This window comes from Eleutherodactylus coqui, chromosome 4 (genome assembly GCF_035609145.1).
Source record: "Eleutherodactylus coqui strain aEleCoq1 chromosome 4, aEleCoq1.hap1, whole genome shotgun sequence".
NCBI lineage: Eukaryota > Metazoa > Chordata > Amphibia > Anura > Eleutherodactylidae > Eleutherodactylus > Eleutherodactylus coqui.
In genome coordinates, this window is record NC_089840.1 from 84,333,333 (window position 1) to 84,352,346 (window position 19,014).

General features: G+C 40.9%; 1 protein-coding gene across 1 annotated transcript in view; it reads left to right on the top strand.

Annotated features, from left to right (window-relative positions):
- PHEX (phosphate regulating endopeptidase X-linked) overlaps nt 1-19,014 on the top strand; it is a 200,453-nt gene that overhangs the window by 165,995 nt on the left and 15,444 nt on the right. Inside the window, exons 14-16 of the mRNA XM_066599795.1 lie at nt 8,585-8,688; nt 12,914-12,972; nt 14,514-14,568. Coding sequence (XP_066455892.1) covers nt 8,585-8,688; nt 12,914-12,972; nt 14,514-14,568 — 218 coding nt within the window. The remainder of the gene's footprint in view (nt 1-8,584; nt 8,689-12,913; nt 12,973-14,513; nt 14,569-19,014) is intronic.

The following is a 19,014-nucleotide window of genomic DNA, read 5'->3' on the forward strand; positions in this document are numbered from 1 at the left end:
TCTTTCCCTTTAATAAACATATTTTATCTTTTTTAGCGTATATTTAAGTTCTGTGTTCATCCATCCTGGTGTCTTTAAATGCTTCCCATTCTTTCTTCTTTTAGGGATTGTTAAAGATTGTGCCTTGAGAATCTCATTTTCTAAGATTTCCCAACCCTCTTGGACATTTCTGTCCTTAAGAACATCCAGCCATTGGATCCTTGCTCCACTCTTTCTGAGTCGATTACAATCTGTGTTTCTGAAATCCAACCTTGAAGACTGAGTCCTCACAGGTCTTCCTTGCCTTGTTATCCAAAATTCAAGGATAGAATGCTCAATGCCTCCTAAAGGGCCATTTACACAAAACAATTATCATACAAAATTCGTTCAAATGAAAAAAAAATGCACCGTAATCATTATGTCTAAAAGCAAAATCATCCTACACTATTCATATGCTTTTCATTTGTCTCTCACTTTCAACCAGCATGAAAATTATTGTTAGTTTGCTCACTTCTCGTTACGTCTAAACGCTCCCTGCTTCACATAGAATGTGAAGCACTGAGCAAGAGGTGAGCAATATTCACGGTGATCTGCCTGTCTAAACGTTTTGCACGAGCGCAAACAACTAGCAGTGACGTCACCCGCTCATGCAGATCGTTTAGCCGTGTAAATGGGGTATTAGGTCCCAGCCACTCTTATTTCCTTAACCTTTCCCTCCCTGTGGGTAAGAATTATGTCCAAGATAGCAGATCCCCTTGTTTTCTCTTCTACCTTTTGGAAGATAAAGTTGTCAGCAAGAGCAGATAAGAATTTGTTAGATCCATTATTTTTGCCTGAGAGAGATTCCCAACAAATGTCTGGATAGTTAAAATCTCCCATTATCACTATGTCATGCTTTTTTGAGAACTTGGCCATCTGATCTAGAAAGAATTCATCCATATTTTTTGTTTGTCGAGGTCAGCCTATAATAAACTCTTAACATGGTGTCCTTTCTTTTGTCTCCTTGTCCAGTTTCTACAGAACTATCATTCTCTCAAACATGAATCTTTGTGGCTATATATGTTTTCCTATCATACAATGCAACACTTCTCCTTTTTTTAAGTCTGTTTCAGATAAATAAGTGCATGCTTCAAGCCTTGTATTTCAATCATGTGTATCATCATACTAAGTTTCCGTGATGCCTATGACATCATATTTCTCTTCCTTTATTAGGAGCTCCAATTCCCCTTGTTTGTTTCCTATGCTGTGTGCATTTAAGCTAACTTCACACAAGCGAGTGCGATATTGGGGCGTGAATCACGGGCTGATATTACACTTGCAAACATAGAATTTCCCAATGGATGCAAGGCGCTTTTATATCAAAACCATCTCACATCACTTTGGGGAAGTAGCGACTCTCTTCCGCAGCTGACAGCCGGCAGAGGATCACAAAGTTTCTCCCATTGTTTTTAATGGAGAAACCGCTCATTGCACCGTGTGTACCTAGCATGTGGTACAACACTGCTCAATATCACTCATGTGTATGACATATTTGTGCAAGATTTGTGCATCTCACAACACACAAATTTGCCCGAGAATCTTGACCGTCTGAAGCTGGCCTAATGTAGAAACATTTTAGTTTGTGATCGGTGTCTCTTGCTTCTCTACTTTCCTTCTACACTTTTTGTCTTTGTTTTTTCTTTCAATTTCTAATAGCAAGGTTCTCAGTTGTATTCATTAGCTGTATATTTTTACCTGGCCTTTCACTTCCCTTTGCATTATTTTCTAGTTTAAAGCTCTCCTGATAAGTGTAGCAAGCCGCCTGTCAAATATATGCTTACTTGTCTTTGTTAGGTGCAACCCGTCTCTAGCAAGCAGTCCATCATATAGGTAATTCACTCATGGTTTAGAAATCCAAATTATTGCTGACAGCACTATTGACATAGCCAGTTGTTCAGCTCTAGAATCATGCTTCATCTCCGTATTCCATGGCCATCCACTGGGAGGATGGATGTGAAGACTACCTGTACTCCTAGCTCCTTCACTTTCCAAACTAGGTCTTCAAAGTCTCTGCAGATAGTTGCAAGATCCTTTTTTGCAGTGTGATTCGTCCCCACGTTTTATCAGGAAAGGGTAGTTGTCTGTAGAACTGAAGAGTCTTGATAGCCTATCAGACACATTTGATTTATGTACCTGGTAGACAGCCCACCTCTCGTGAGGTTATGTCAGGTCTGCAGACAGCTGCCTCTGTTCTCAGTAAGGAATCCCCCCATAGCCACCTTTTCTTTCTCGCAACAGCACTTCTTTTTCTCCATCCAAGAGGATTCTGAGTGCTTACTACATGGTTCCATTTGGGCAAAGTCATTTCTTGATGTACCTCTTCATTGTTCTCCCGCGTGAGAACCTGGTGCCGGTTCCTGAGCCTTATGGGTGCTGATGACTCCTGATCCTACTGCTTTTTGGCTCACATGCTTCCATTCCTCTGCATCTGCAGGTGCACTGAACATTTTTTTTCCTTCAATATTCTGAAGAGTCATTTCTGCTCTGTAAAGGAAATACTCATTTTCCTTAATGAGTTTCAATGTAGCTATTCTCTTCTGAAGACTATGCACCTCTTCCTCTAGTAAAGACACAAGCTTGTATTTCTGATAGGTTAAGTTTGCCTTTTCCTCTGGTAGGTCTGTAAACATATAGCATACGTTATAGCTCACCATATGGCTACTCCCCCCTTCCATGTTTATGTCCACTTCCAAACTTCTAAAAGACAAGAACTCTAGTGAAGATAAATAATCTATAAGATGCAACTAAGTGTAAAACTTCTGCCAATGTCCTCCGAGCAGCTAGACCCGGCTAAACCCAGCAATCTTCCTGCTTACAGCAACTCTTCACTCTTCCCAGAATGCATCAGGAATATGCAAATTATCTTCTTAGAGCTCCAATCTCTGCTCATTTAATAGAATTAATAGTGTTAATGTAGGAGTTCTCATATATAGTGCATGTATGTTATGGCATTTTGTACTGATTAGTTTATAACATGTTCTGTTTGCTACTTATGTCAAGGTTAAAAGCATGAATCATGCCAATGCTCTTATACCTGAAATGCCCACCTCTATTTATAATCAAGAGTGGAACTTAAAATAAACCCTAGCTCAGCAATGAGCCAATAAACCGGCTCTAATAAATGGCTTAAGCACTCTGCCTTCTGAGAATCTAATATAAATGACACTTAATGTAGACAGAACTCTTGAAGATAAACCAGATATGCAATTAATCCATAATGAGTCAGAGGAATTAAATGTTACCTTTCATTTTTATCAATAAACCAAACTGAAGCTTGATCGAAAAAATAAATCTGGGGGCTTACAATGTACTATATCCTTGGGAGGTACATGATTCACCAAGGAACTTGGTAGAGCAGCCAGAAAAGAAAGCAAGAAAAATGTGATTTTCTCCAGTCTTATTTGTTTTAGGATAATGTGTAATAACTGACTGTAGCTGCGGTTTAATTGTGTAGTTAAGTAAGCGCATAGTATTGATTTTTTTTTATACATTTGTGTACTTTTTGCTTAGATAGAATTTGCTATATACAGAATCATCTAAATGCAATGATTCTTCATTGTAAACTGCAACATTTTGTGCCATGCTGCATAAGATCACAAACTAATAGTTTACACCGAAAAGAAGCCAATGTGGACTCTGAGCCAGGTTCAATGGAGAAATTGTGAGAAGCATGCTGCAAACCCACTGAAGGTCTTTTTACAATTTTTCCATTGAACTTCATTCAGAGTCTAAGCTGGCTTATCATTAATTATACATATGCCTGATGACTGGTTTAGCTGACCTGAAAAATATTGTTTCGACAGTGTTCTTTTGGATCTGAAGAGAATCACTGCAAACAAAATTGTGCTCTGGTTGGAGTAGATATGTTGGGAAGTTGAGTGGTAGCCCACCTGGAATGTGCACCCTGACACCCCCCTATAGAAAATAATAGTGTAGTTCTTCATTTTTAACACTGTAAAAGATATACAGAATTGTTATGAACTGAATATAAATGTTTAGTCTCTGTTCACAACTCACACATACAAGTCTTCCATCAGAGTATTTATGGGGACGATTTACCTGACTTCCTCCTGGGACGACATCTAGTTCAGAGTTGCTGGAGATCTGATGGTCCATTTGTTAAACTAAAGCAGGACTCATGAGACATTTGGAGGATGATGGCAGCTAGCCCCCAGCTTTGGAGCTTGTGGCACATCAGTTTTTGGGTAGAGAACATGTAAACAGCACATCTTGTCCTAAGTCTACATTCACAGGGGCGAGCACACTTGCCAATATGCGGTTTTCATGTCAATGTGATTCCAAAACACATCACATCACTTCCGTGAAATTGTAAATATCATGTGCTTGAAACACGCATGTGAAAGGATCGTAAGTGGTTCCCATTGAGTTCAATGGGACACATCACATCACACTCACATGCACATCGTACAGCATATGAGTGCCATGCGGTGGCTTTTAAGGTCCCATTGAAAACATTCGGTGAGGTTTTCCTGAGGGCACACTCAAGGATATAATATGCTTTTGTTGCGAGGAAAAAGTTGCTTGTGTGGATAAATCAATTCAAAATAATAGATTTCATATTTGCATGAGTTTTGCGTGCATTGCATCATTCACGTGAATAAGCCCTTAGTCTGATTTAAACTACAACATGTTTTTTTTATTTTTTGGCCCCACTATATTTTTAGGAATTTTTATCATCAAGTGCAAATTATTTCTTTGTTATGCAAGCTACTCTCTAAGGGCGCCTACCCACTTGCGTTGCCGATTTTCGCGCGTGAAAAACACGGCTTTTTTACGTGTTTTTTGCGCAATTTCCGCGTGTTTTTCGTGGCGTTTTTTGCAGCCCTCCATTGACAATCATGGGTGCATTAAGAGAAAAATAAGGACACATATGCAACTGACAGTTCCTATGTGAAAAAACCCCACGAAACGGAAAAAAACCCCAGATGGACAAGAACACATTCTATACTAATTGCTCTTGAGAAAAAACGCAAAACATGACAGGAAAAAAAATCGCAAGTGGGTAGGCGCCCTTAGTCAGTGTTTTTGTAGGCTACCATATGACCTTACATTCTCCCCTTCACTAGTATCTGCTCCTGACTATTCATTTTTAGTGCCTGACTGTTGCTCACCATGGGATATTCTCATATAAAAATATAATAGAGTTTGTTATATGAACACAGATCAATATGACCAGCTAACAAAATAATATTGTGTAATTAGACGGAGCCACATTAAAATAACAGCCTATAATTAGCTATCTCATTTTTAGTAGAGGAAGAATAATTGAATAGCTGAAATAAATTAGCAACATGTGAATTGCGCTAAACGCACAGCTTTCATTTTTATTGTTGACTCAATATTTTGATCAATAAAGTTTATCAAAAGTACAAAATGAATAATCACTATTTTTACATTCATTAAGGCCTCCTTCACACGGGCGACACCGCATCACTGCGAGAAAAATCGCAGCGATATTGCATCGCTGCACAGTACGATATCGCTGTGATTTTCTTGCAGCAATACCGCGACTTTGTAGCTCTACGAAATCGCATGTGACGCTACAAAATCACGCGACTTTGTAGCATCTGCTACTGTCAAAGTTGCATCGCATCGCATGCAAACCGCATTTTCGTGCAATGCGATGCAACAGAGAGGAAGGCTCCATAGAGAAACATGGGCTACAAAACCTCTTGTGTCGCGGGCATATAGCCGGACCTGCAAGGTTTGTGTGTCGTTTTGTAGTATGCTACAAAACATCTCATGTGTGAAGGAACCCATAGGAAACCATGGGCTTCTCATACATGTGATTTGTAGCATTGTAGCAATGCTACAAAGTCGCGCAACTTTGTCGCCCGTGTGAAGGAGGCCTAAAAATGTATGGATTAACTTTTATTTATCTATTTCAAATTAACTAGTAATTTGTTACACTTTGAATTGAACAGTAGCTATGCACCTTCTAGGCATAACTAGAACTTCATGATTCTCGTTTGCCCGAGCAAACCAGGTGATGACCTCATGACCAGCTCATTTGTGCTCTTGCAGCCTGTTTAGACTGCATATTTCTTATTGAGAATCATTCGCTTCTCGTTCAGTGCTTCACATTTCTTTGTATAATGAATAATGTTTGGTACCGTGTTAGGCCTCGGTCACACGGGCGTTTTTTCCCGCGATTTGCAGATCGCATGACGGATGCGCATCCGCAAATCGCGTGACCGGGGCCGAAAAATCGCCCGAAAAAACTACTCCTAGCCGCGTTTCATTAGAAACGGGCCAGAGCTGTCCAGCGCATTGAATTCAATGGAGCCGGCAATACAGCCGGCTCCATTAAAAGCAATGGGCTGCGGGCGTTCTCACGATGAATTTTCGGGAAGGGCTTAAAAATATAATCCCTTCCCTGAAATTCATCCAGAAATGTGTAAAAACAACAAAAATATATATACTCACCTGGTCCCGGCAGACGGAGTTCAGCCGCGGCCGGCCGGCAGTTCTCCTGAACTGCTGTGAGTAGTATTCAGCAGCCGGGGATTTAAAATCCCCGCCTGCTGAATGAGCTGCCTCTGATTGGTCACAGCCTCACCAATCAGAGGCAGCTCTCACTTACCCATTCATGAATTCATGAATGGGTGTGAGTGAGAGCTGCCCCTGATTGGCTCAGCGCAGAGACCAATCAGGGGCAGCTCTCAGCTGTCATTCAGAACTGAACTCTGTCTGCCGGGACCAGGTGAGTATATATATATATATATATATATATATATATATATATATTTTTTTTTTTGTTTTTACACATTTCTGGATGAATTTCAGGGAAGGGCTTATATTTTTAAGCCCTTCCCGAAAATTTATTGTGCGATCGCCGGCAGCCCATTGCTTTCAATGGAGCCGGCTGTATTGCCGGCTCCATTGAATTCAATGGGCAAACATCATTCTTCTCTGCCACAGCTGTTACAGCTGTGGCAGAGGAGAATGATTTGTCTTCTATATGTTCTCAATGGGGTCGGCGCTGCTGCCGCCGGCCCCATTGAGCGCATATAGAGAAGAGAACAGGAATCGCAGATCGCAGATAGGTGCGATCTGCGATTTCTGTTCTATAATTTATCAGACGAGCGCATAAAAAGCGCTCATGTGTCCGATACCATTGCAAAGCAATGGTTCTCTAAGATCACAGATCGCATGCGCAGGTTGCACGGAAAATCGCCTGTGTGACCGAGGCCTTAGCCAGTAGAGCAAAAAGAGAAACCAAGTAACCTTGCAGATATGATACCTTTTAATGGCTAACTAAAAATACATGATGTTGTAGCGAGCTTTCGAACCTCTCAGGGTTCTTCCCAGGCATAATGAAATAGATCTGAAGAGGTATATATATATATATATTTATATATATATATATATATATATATATATATATATATATATATAAAATATATAGATAGATAGATACACACACATACTTATGACTTGTTATAAGTATGTGGGTATATATATGCACGCGTCTTCAGATCTATTTCATTATGGCCGCCTGCACACGGGCGGAAATCCCGCGGCGGGATTTCCTGCGGGAATTCAGTCACTGAAAGCCTGCATAGGAGTGCATTACAATACGCACTCCTATGCAGACGTTTGGCCACGCGAAATCTCGCAGAGCCCCGCACAGAAATGTCACTCACCCGGCCGCTGGCTCCGGTCTGCGCATGCGCCGGCTGCCCGGCAGCCGGCACATGAAAGAGCCGGGGCCGCCGGCCTCGAGTAAGTACGCGCTCGTCCCTGCAGGCGCTCGGGTCAGGTCCCGCGGTGAGGATTCTCGCCGCCGGATCCAACCCGCTCGTCTGCAGGCGGCCTATGGCTGAGGAAGAACCCTCAAAAGCTCGCTATAACATGTATTTTTGTTAGCCATTAAAATGTATCATATCTACAAGATTACTTGATTTCTCTTGCTGGGAACAATCACATTTCTATGTGAAACACTGAACAATCAGTGTTTAAACTGCATGATAAGTGCCTGAGCCAGCAATGATTTTTATGCTGGGCGAAACAGAACATGGAGTGAGAACCTCATGATTCTCATTCACCGCTCAGTCGTTGGTTCGTGTTTAAACTGAAGGATTATTGTTCAGCTTTGCTTGTTGGAACGATTAAATGCAGCATTAATGTCCATTGGTGTAACACAATAAATGCTTCTATGTATGTATTCTTTTTATTTGTTATTCTTGTTATCTATTAAATATCTTTTTATTTATGGCTTTGTTCAACTGAAGTGAGATTGTTGTGTGTATGATTAAGAGAAAAATCTAAAGTCAGATATTTATTATGTTTATTTTCAAACTTTGAAAAAAAAACTGGAAAAATTGACTTGAACTTAGTAACATTATCCATGTATCATTTTTGCTGGAGTTCCAGCCCTTGTTTTTAATTTGAGTTGAAATCCTCAGTTTGAAGGTCATTGTGAACATGAATTCTGTAGTTAAATATTTTAGACTTTTTCTTGAGTTTCCTTCGAATTGTCAGTATACATTCTTGTTTCCTCTGCGATCATTTTTAAAACATACTGTATATCCTTCTTATGCAGCTGAAATTTTCTGAATCAGACTATTTTGGAAATGTACTGCAGACATTACATTTTCTAGCACAATCAGATTTCTATTGGCTAAGAAAAGAAGTTCCAAAAAAAGAGTAAGTGATACGTTTTACTATACATATTTCTTCCATATGTCAGTCATTTTATTTGTATGATGTACTGTACAGTTGGCATTATTTTTGTCTTTATACATACCCCCAGGGATCAACTTAAAAAGCTCTTAGGATATGCATCTCTGTGTATAAAGTCTAGTTTCTATTCTAGAGCTAAATGTTAGCTGCTATACTGCTGTTTATTAGCTTTATTGACAGGCAGGTTGCATAGTCCATTTGTATCAATATGGGCAGAGTAGGAGGAGACTTGCAAACTGCAGTCCTTTACTTCCTCCTTGCTTGAATGAGATACAATAACTTGATTATGTTACCCGAATGTCTGTAGGTAGCTTGCTGGCTAATAGGGTCCTACAAGTACAGCAGCATTGACACTCACACAGTCATGCAGTCTCTCTCTACATTATAAATGCCCTTTTACACAGGTCAAGTGTCGGACAAATGATGCCCGACAATCGTCCCCATGTATCCTCGCTCTCATGCTGTTACACAAAGGCAAGTATTACTGGATCGCTGACAGCACGCCAGCAGGGAGGTGGGGCGGCTGTAGGAGAGTTCACTCCCCACTCTCCCCCCCTCACCCGCCTCCATTTACAGTAAGTAGCAGTCGTTCAGTACTGAATGGCTGCTGTTTACACTGAACGGTCCTCAATCAGTTTTCAAGCATGCTGAAAACTAAATGACTAGATGATTCTCATCCAGTCGTTCAGTCAATGCATGCATTTACACAGGACGACTACCACTCAGAACGGGAGCACAGGGATTTGAACCATCAACGATAATTATCCTGTGTAAAAGGGCCTTTAGAGTGAAGGGATTTTTGAGTGTAATGTTGACTTGCAGGCTTGTAGACTTGGTGACCAGGAAGCCGGCTGCAGCTCCATTGTACCTGTCACATGGCAGACAATGATAACAGCTTCCTGTTAGTGAATTAGGAAAAGGAAAGGTTTGCAGCACAAAAGGTTGACCTTTGACAACAAATGCTTCATAAGGACACTATACATAAAGATCTAAAAGCACTGCACTATTTCAGAATTTAAAAGGTTTTCTAATTGCATTGCCCCAGATAGTGACCTATATTGTAGGCTGGGTACTCATTTTACCGACCTCAGAATGATGGAAGGCTGAGTCAACCTTGAGTAGGATGAATGTCGGGCACACACAGGGATTGAACCTGCAAGCTTCAGGTTGTGAGTGAGAGCTTAGGACCACATTTCTGCTGCCCTAACACTCTGCACCACATGAGGCTCTATAATAGTGTTTTTCAACTGATAGCTTACTGGTCAGTTTACAAACTTCCACTTGCCTCACACCTAAGCATTTCATGTCACAAAGACAATTACAGAATCACCAAAATCTCATCTTGTCCTACTCCTTTCAAAGTTGTCCTCATTGAATTAGTGTTTATGTTGGCTTATTTACTAGCTATACACAGTCCAATAAAGGTGTTCTAAGGCGTCTGTCATCATTCAAGAAGGTGCCTACATTTTATTTTGTTCTATCACTCTTACTATACTGAGGCCCAAGTCAATTCTTCTACAAAGAACTTTCAAGGCAAATGAAAAATATTTATGAGAATGGGTCCTACTGTATATTGAGTTGAGTAGTGAGTCTGTTGAGTTACATACTGAAAATAACACATCTCATGGACTCTATCACTGACTCGCTTATGTTAGAACATTCATTTTTCTTACTAAGTCCCAGAAATAATAGAAAATGTAAGATTAGTGGCAATAAGTTACAATATTTTCTTCCACTTTTACCACTGCACTGGTTTTAATAAATGTCCCCCAGAGGATCCATTTCTTTTCAAAGTCCTCACAGCCGGCCTCAGTTATGATTCACGCAGGAATATCTACAACTCCTTTGCTACTTATGCTTAATCAGATTAATTGTGTTACATAAATCCTCAAAGCACTTTAGCTTCATTAATTAATATCCGTTTCTCTAAGGCAATACAAGAATTAGACACTGAGCGGTACAGCTTTTTATGGGCCTGTCTGTGTTTAGATGCAAGAAGAAATATCCCCTGTTGTGTTTCTATTTCACAAGTTTCATGTTATTTCCATCAGTCTTCTTTCTTCTTTTTCCTTTGCAATTTCTTACTTACTCATTAAAATACGATTGTTTAATTGTTACTTAAGAACAATCGTCAATTTATTTATTTTTTTGCTGCTGCTGATTCAAGTTATTATCATATAGATTTATTACACCCCAGGTGGTGACAATAAATGACAATAGTACATGATGTTATTGAGCTTCATTTATATAGTGTCAACATCCATAGAGTTAAACATACAATATGGCGAATACTGAATATAAATAAATGATCACCAAAGATTACAACCTAATGCACATGGCACAGAGTCTGTATGGTGTCAGATAGCCCGTAGGAGACTCTATCTGCCATACTATAATGCTGTATATTGTATCTTATGGAGAAAGTCACAACTTTTTTGTTAACACTTAGCACTTTGTGGGTAGGTATATTGTAATGATGGAAGAACCAGTCACCTATCTGCTACAGGACGTCAAGAACGAGGTTGATCATTAATTGACTTTTTTCCCTCATTTGAATCATGAGAACTATTCATAAATTTGTGGTTTTCTCATGGCTGCTTCCTTATATGCCCTTTGTAGCATAACAACCATATCTGTTGATTTTTTTCCCATGAGGAAGCAAAATTTCCCAGCTGCATGTTTGTGGTCAATGCGACCATGGTAAGTAAAGGGATGACAACGGGAAAGAGCAACCCCTGTCACCCATCGGAGTGCCATGATGTGATTGCAGTATCACAATGGGTTGGTATGGCACCTTGAATATGGTCTCTGGGTCTGCCAACTATGGTGACTTATGAAGCTCAGTCCCTGGCTGAGATTCATAGACAGTATAATGCACTGCTATACTGAAGTATAGCAGTGTATTATAAGATTAAGCAAGTGTGGTGAAACTCAAGTCTCCTAGTGGGACAAAAATAAAAAGTTAAAGTAATGACAAGTCTGAAAAATAAAAACATTTTCCCCCCCCTTTACTACGTTAAAAAAACACCTTGTAAACGTGGTATTGCTGCCCTCGGAAAGAGCCACATAGTTAGTATGTTATTTAACCTGCATGGTGTGCACCATAAGGCCTCGGTCACACAGGCGATTTTTCGCGCGATTTGCGCATGCGATCTACGATTTTATAGAACCATTGCTTTGCAATGGTATCCGATACATGGGCGCTTTTTATGCGCTTGTCCGATAAATTATAGGACACTTGTGTTCTCTATATGCGCTCAATGGGGCCGGCGGCAGCAGCTCCGACCCCATCGAGAACATATACTACACAAAACATTCTCCTCTGCCACAGCTGTCATTCAATAGCTGAGAGCTGCCCCTGATTGGTCCCTGCGCTGAGCCAATCAGAGGCAGCACTCACCCATTCATGAATTCAAGAATGGGTGAGTGAGAGCTGCCTCTGATTGGTGAGGGCTGTGACCAATCAGAGGCAGCCCATTCAGCAGGCGGGGATTTTAAATCCCCGCCTGCTGAATACTACTCAGAGCAGTTCAGGAGAACTGCCGGCCGGCCGCGGCTGAACTCCGGCTGCAGGGACAAGGTAAGTACATATATATTTTTTTATTTTTACACATTTTAGGATGATTTTCAGGTAAGGGCTTATATTTTTAAGCCCTTCCCGAAAATTCATCCTGCGCTCGCCGGCAGCCCATTGCTTTCAATGGAGCCGGCTGTATTGCCGGCTCCATTGAACTCAATGGGCTGCACAGCGCTCCTGTGATCGGGCCCGTTTCAACGAAAACACGACTAGGAGCAGATTTTTCCGGTGATTTTTCGGCCCCAGTCACGCGATTTGCGAATGTGCACCCATCATGTGATCCGCAAATCGCGGCAAAAAACGCCCGTCAGACCAAGGCCTAAAAAAGATATTAAAAACTTGGTGAAAATAACTTATTTGGCCTATCTCACCTTACAAAAAAACAGAACAGAAAGCGATTAAAAACTTGTATGGATCAGCAAATGGTACCATTAAAAAGTACAACTAGTCCTGCCAGAAAAAAAATAATTCTTACAAAGCTCTGTTGACAAATGGCTTTGGTACTAAGGGGTTAAGGTAAATGTACTGTATATTTTACTCAGTGATAGACAATGTACAGTGTTGTAATGTAGTTTATAGTACATTCATGTTTTCACATGCTTTTCTATGCAGATGGTACACCAGTCCTACAACTGTGAATGCATTTTACAGTGCGTCAACAAACCAAATTAGTAAGTACCTTTATTGCTTGCACTAGCCATAAAAAAAGACATTCTAAAGAATCATATTTACAATCTCCAGTTGTATTTGGATGACTTCAGCTTTGAAGAACATTACTTGGAGGATGGCATCTAGCCAACATGAAGATAAGAATATTTGTAGCAGCAGGAGATGAATGTGTTGATGTCGATAAATAGATGATGTGTCTAAAAGTGTGTACGTGCGAGGACAGGGACGGAAACACTATGTTCAGCCTGATCCACATTAGCAAATGGGTTTTTACAGTAACTTGTTTACATTGTCTATTTCGTAGAAGCCCAGCTTATAGAGCTAATGGAGAACATGACCATTAATGAAAAACTATAAATCTGTCTATTGACTAAATTGTGTAATGTGCAGAACCTTACATTTATCAGTGTTAACCCTTTCCAATCCAATTTGTATCCTGGTTTTCCTAGGGGTCTCTCTCTTTTTCTGACATTATACAACGGCGCTATATGCTGGCTAAAGCCAGTACTGCATGAGGTTACACGTTGGATAGGCTCCAGCAGCAGAGAGACTGGCAATATACAGTAAGAGAACCCCGACGGACGTCTTCCAACGTCGGAGCTGTACAGCCTTAAATCATAATGTCTTCAGAGGTCAGACAGTGGATTGGAAAGGGTTAAACCTCATTTGCTGCTTTTCTGCCCCCAACTAATCCAGATCCAGTAGCAGCCGCATTCTGTCCTTTCTTTTGTTATTTACTTGACACAGTTTTATATCATCTGCAAATTAATAGTTTACTGTACAATACTTCTACCAGGTCATTAGTAAATGTATTAAAAAGAATAAGGCTCATTACTGCCCCCTGTGGTGCCCCACTGGTAACATAGTAACACAGTATGTTAGGCTGAAAGGAGACAATGCCCATCTAGTTCAGCCTGCTTCCACCCCCCTTTGTTGATCCAGAGGATGGAAAAAAAACATGAAATTCAAAGTTTAATAAAACTCAGTATAGTAAAATGACATTAGTGTTCTATAACATAGCCTACTTCATTTATTGCTTTTCAACATGTTGAACTCTATATCGCCATTTAGAGCTTATCATCCCACAAGATAAAAATGTCTTTAGTTTTTGTTAAAATATAAAGTAATAAAACTGACTAATGTGCTTTCATTTAGAATAAAGCCCTGTTGGCCCGATTTCAGGTCCCATTTCACAATCCTTACACCTCCACTTCCAAGTTCATATTGAGCTGCCCTGTTTCGGTGACAAGCTTGAAGGGAGCTGACTGTCTGGCTCAGCTCAATAGCTAAACCATCTCTCTTCTTTGTCTCTGGCTGTGTTGAAAGAAATGTAGAAGTACAAGTTCTGGGGCTTAGAATTGGGCCAACGAGTCAGTGTTTAGAATGAAAGTGCATTAGTAAGTTTTATTACTTTACATCTTGACAACAGCTAAAGAACTTTTGATATCGCCAGACAACCCTTAAGGTGAACTCTTGCCTTTTTTGTTTTTTTTTAAAGAGTGATTTGTGCTATAATTCATTCTTCGTTTTATGTGAACTTCAGGATTCCCAGCTGGAGAGCTTCAAAAACCTTTCTTTTGGGGAACAGAATATCCACGGTATGTAAACACATCTAGACATTTGGAAATACATGGAAGGGAAAGAATGTACTGAATAATGCTGGAAGTCATGGAACTTCAAAGAATTAAGAAAAACCAAGCAAATGTGCACTAACTTTAAAAACTCCATTATTTACTAAATAGTTGGATAGAAAAATAGGTTTACTACCACATATGTACTGTCAGTGTAGGCAGGGTCTACCATTTCTCAATCCAAAAGGAAAAAACACTAGGTCATTGCCATAAAAAAGTTATACTTTGTAGAAATAAGGGTATATGCCTGGTTTTGGTTGTCAGTAGAGATGAGCAAGCACCCAAATGCTCGAGTCCCCGTTATTCGAGTCGAGCTTGTCGTAAAATTCGAGAGCTCTACTTGAGTAATGAACCCCATTGACTACAATGGGAGACTCAAGCATTTTTCTATGTGGGACGCCGGGTGCCGAGCTTTTTTTTTTTCTCCCTAGTCTCTCTCTGTTTCTCTCTCTATTATATACTTTCTATTTCATAATATGATGAATTAATGGCCAAGTTTATGAAAACAAATAGTAAGTGTACATACATGATTATTGTATGATTCAATTGGCCATTAGCAAATGACACTGCTCGTGTTCCATTGGAGACTGAGAACTTCCAACCTTGCATTTTGTTGGATGACAATATCCAGCAGGGAGAATATTCTCTAAGGAATTATAAAGAATTATAAAAGTATCCCTTTAAGGTAAATATCCATTTTTAAAAGGGTTTTCCAGCCCTAAAAAAATGATGACCAATTCTCAGGATAGGTCATCACTGATTGACAGGGGTCCGTCACATCGCAACCCCTGCCTATGAGCTGTTTGCTGGGCTGCTGTTATGGTGTGCTCAGCAGAAAGCAGATAGCTCTGTACATTGTGTAGTGACCCACCATTGTACTACATGTACAGCTCCTATTGAAATATATGGGAGCTGTATTTGCAATACCATGCCAATGCACAATGTACAAAGGTATCTGTTTCTTGCTCTGTACATTGTGACAGCAGGCCGGCAAAGAGCTGATCAATGGAGGTCATGAGCGGTGGGCCCTGACAATCAGCTACTATAAAAAAATAAAATGAGCTCATTAATTAAAGTGAATCCACCAGCTTGCCACGTAATCACGATTACTTGACGAGCCACTGGATTTACATTTATTGATAAGTTTGTTTTCATTTTTAACTTTGGGAGTACCATAAAGTTATTTGTGGATAAGAAGTATTTGCACTTTCACATTACTGTAAGTCCAGTTGCTTTTGCTATCTAAAACCAATGAGAACAGAGGAGGTGGAACTGTAGATTTCCTTGGCTCTTGTAGGGAAACAGTATGGTTCCACAATACTTATAGAAGCTGATTTAATCAAACTCATTTAGACTCTTAACATCATTTGTGGGAATTTTTTTTTTTCTGTCATAAGATCAGAAAAATGTAATCCAAGTTGTGACAGATCCATCACATGATGGATAGCAACTGTGCCCGATGGACCCCAGTGTCCCATAACAGGGTCTTTGGGTTTTGATGTGGCATCTGTATGTATTTGCTGGGAAAAAATGAAAGTACTGCATGCTGCATAATTCTTTCTTGCAAATATGATGTAATTTGCAGCAAAGACTTCACATAGATGTGAAGAGAACCTTATAACTATATAGAAGGGTGAGGGGAGCTGTATATTTAGTTTTTTTCTTGGTGTGAAAAACATACATAACACATCGTTCTAGTAGTTGAAACCCTCATTTTATGTTATAGAGCTCAAAATCTCCTGCTTTACTTCAAAGATCCATAGAGTTAAAGCGGTTTTCCGAGTTCTAGAATTTCTGTAAATCTAGCCCCCTATGCAATAAAAGTATATACTTATTCTACTACATAGGGCGCTGGATTTCCGGAAACCTGTCATCAACTATAAGCAGCATAAATTAACTTATAATGCTAGATGTAGTTTAGGTGACGTGGAGTCCGGGGATCTGTGTCTCAAACCCACCTGGTCACCCATTCCTGTGGTGTCCTACAGATAGGTCAGCAATAGAGATGAGCGAGCATACTCGTCCGAGCTTGATGCTCGTTCGAGTATTAGGGTGCTCGAGATGCTCGTTACTTGAGACGAGAACCACGCGGTACTCGTCTCAATTAAACGAGCACTGACCATTGAATTCAATGGAGCCGGCAATACAGCCGGCTCCATTGAAAGCAATGGGCTGCCGGCGAGCGCGGGATGAATTGCCGGGAAGGGCTTAAATATATAAGCCCTTCCCTGCAATTCATCCAGAAATGTGTAAAAATAAAAAAAATATATATACTCACCTGGTCCCGGAAGAACGATGTTAGCCCATTGAATTCAATGGAGCCGGCAATACAGCCGGCTCCATTGAAAGCAATGGGCTGCCGGCGATCGCACAATGAATTTTCGGGAAGGGCTTAAATATATAAGCCCTTCCCTGCAATTCATCCAGAAATGTGTAAAAATAAAAAATATATATATACTCACCTGGTCCCAGCAGACGGAGTTCAGCTGCGGCCAGCTAGCAGTTCTCCTGAACTGCTCTCTGTAGTATTCAGCAGCCGGGGATTTAAAATCCCCGCCTGCTGAATGAGCTGCCTCTGATTGGTCACAGCCTGACCAATCAGAGGCAGATCTCACTCACACCCATTCATGAATTCATGAATGGGTGAGTCAATGCTGCCTCTGATTGGCTCCGCGCAGCTCTCAGCTGAATGACAGCAGTTCAGCACCACAGTGCAGGGGACAGCAGGAGAAGACGCGGCTGTGCCCCGGCAGCTGAAGGGAGTGAGTATCTATTTTTTTTGTTTTTTAAATCACTTTTAATTCATTTCCAGGGAATGGCTTATATGTAAAGCCCTTCCATGAAAAATAATTCAGGTGTGCCAGCGCACCATTGTCTTCAATGGAGTCGCTGGCCGCAGCAGCGGCTCCATTGAAGAGAATGCCTGCATTTTTATTCTTTTTTACACTAAAATCTTTCTTTTTCAGGTAAGGGCTTATATTTTTAAGCCCTTCCCGAAAATTTATCCCGCGCTCACCCGCAGCCCATTGCTTTCAATGGAGCCGGCTGTATTGCGGGCTCCATTGAATTCAATGAGCTAACATCGTTCTTCTCTGCAACAGCTGTTACAGCTGTGGCAGAGGAGAGCGATCTTAATGCTGACATAATTTAAATTTTTTTTTTTACACATTTTAGGATGATTTTCAGGTAAGGGCTTATATTTTTAAGCCCTTCCCGACAATTCATCCCGCGCTCGCCGGCAGCCCATTGCTTTCAATGGAGCCGGCTGTATTGCCAGCTCCATTGAATTCAATGGGCTAACATCAATGGGCTAATGATCGTTATGCTGACAGTGGGGGGGGGGGGGCTCACTCTTGCTACTATTGTGGCTTAAAGGGGTTGTCCCGCGGCAGCAAGTGGGTCTATACACTTCTGTATGGCCATAATAATGCACTTTGTAATGTACTTTGTGCATTAATTATGAGCCATACAGAAGTTATAAAAAGTTTTTTACTTACCTGCTCCGTTGCTGGCGTCCTCGTTCCCATGGAGCCGACTAATTTTCGCCCTCCGATGGCCAAATTAGCCGCGCTTGCGCAGTCCGGGGCTTCTGCAGTCTTCTATGGGGCCGCTCGTGTAGAATGCCGGCTCCGTGTAGCTCCGCCCCGTCACGTGCCGATTCCAGCCAATCAGGAGGCTGGAATCGGCAATGGACCGCACAGAAGCCCTGCGGTCCACGGAGACAGAGGATCCCGGCGGCCATCTTCAGCAGGTAAGTATGAAGACGCCGGACCGCCGGGATTCAGGTAAGCGTTGTGCGGGTTGTTTTTTTAACCCCTGCATCGGGGTTGTCTCGCGCCGAACGGGGGGGGGGGGGGGGGGGGGGGGTTAAAAAAAACCCAAAAAAAAAACGTTTCGGCGCGGGACAACCCCTTTAACAGTGAGACCTCGGAGCCCGAAACTGAGCAGGCGGGGTAAGGGTGGGGTGGGAATGCCCCTCCCCTTCTCTTTAAGACGTTCCATAATAACTTTTTGTAGGTTTACCAAAGGCAAAAGTAAGAAGATGAGCAAAAAGACAAATGCAAAGACTGATTATTATATACCTTTTCCTGTAGTTCACACTGAATGAGATGAGAATTAGGCAGCATGCTAATAATCTGCTTGTGTTAGGCCTTTTTAAATATGTTATTATTTTTTGAACAGTTAGAGACAATATGTGCAGCTTTGCCTCATGTATCTAATAAAGGAAACTAGAACTTCCGTATGCCTTATTTTAGCATTTATTGAAGATATCACTTTTTTTTATAAAAGGTGTAATGAAGGCAGTCGGACTGCTTCTCAATTTTAGAGCTGCCAATTAGGTACAAAGCCTCCTCTAAGCACCTGAAATGATTGTTACTCTCTTTATTTGTGACCTTATAAAGAATTACAGTA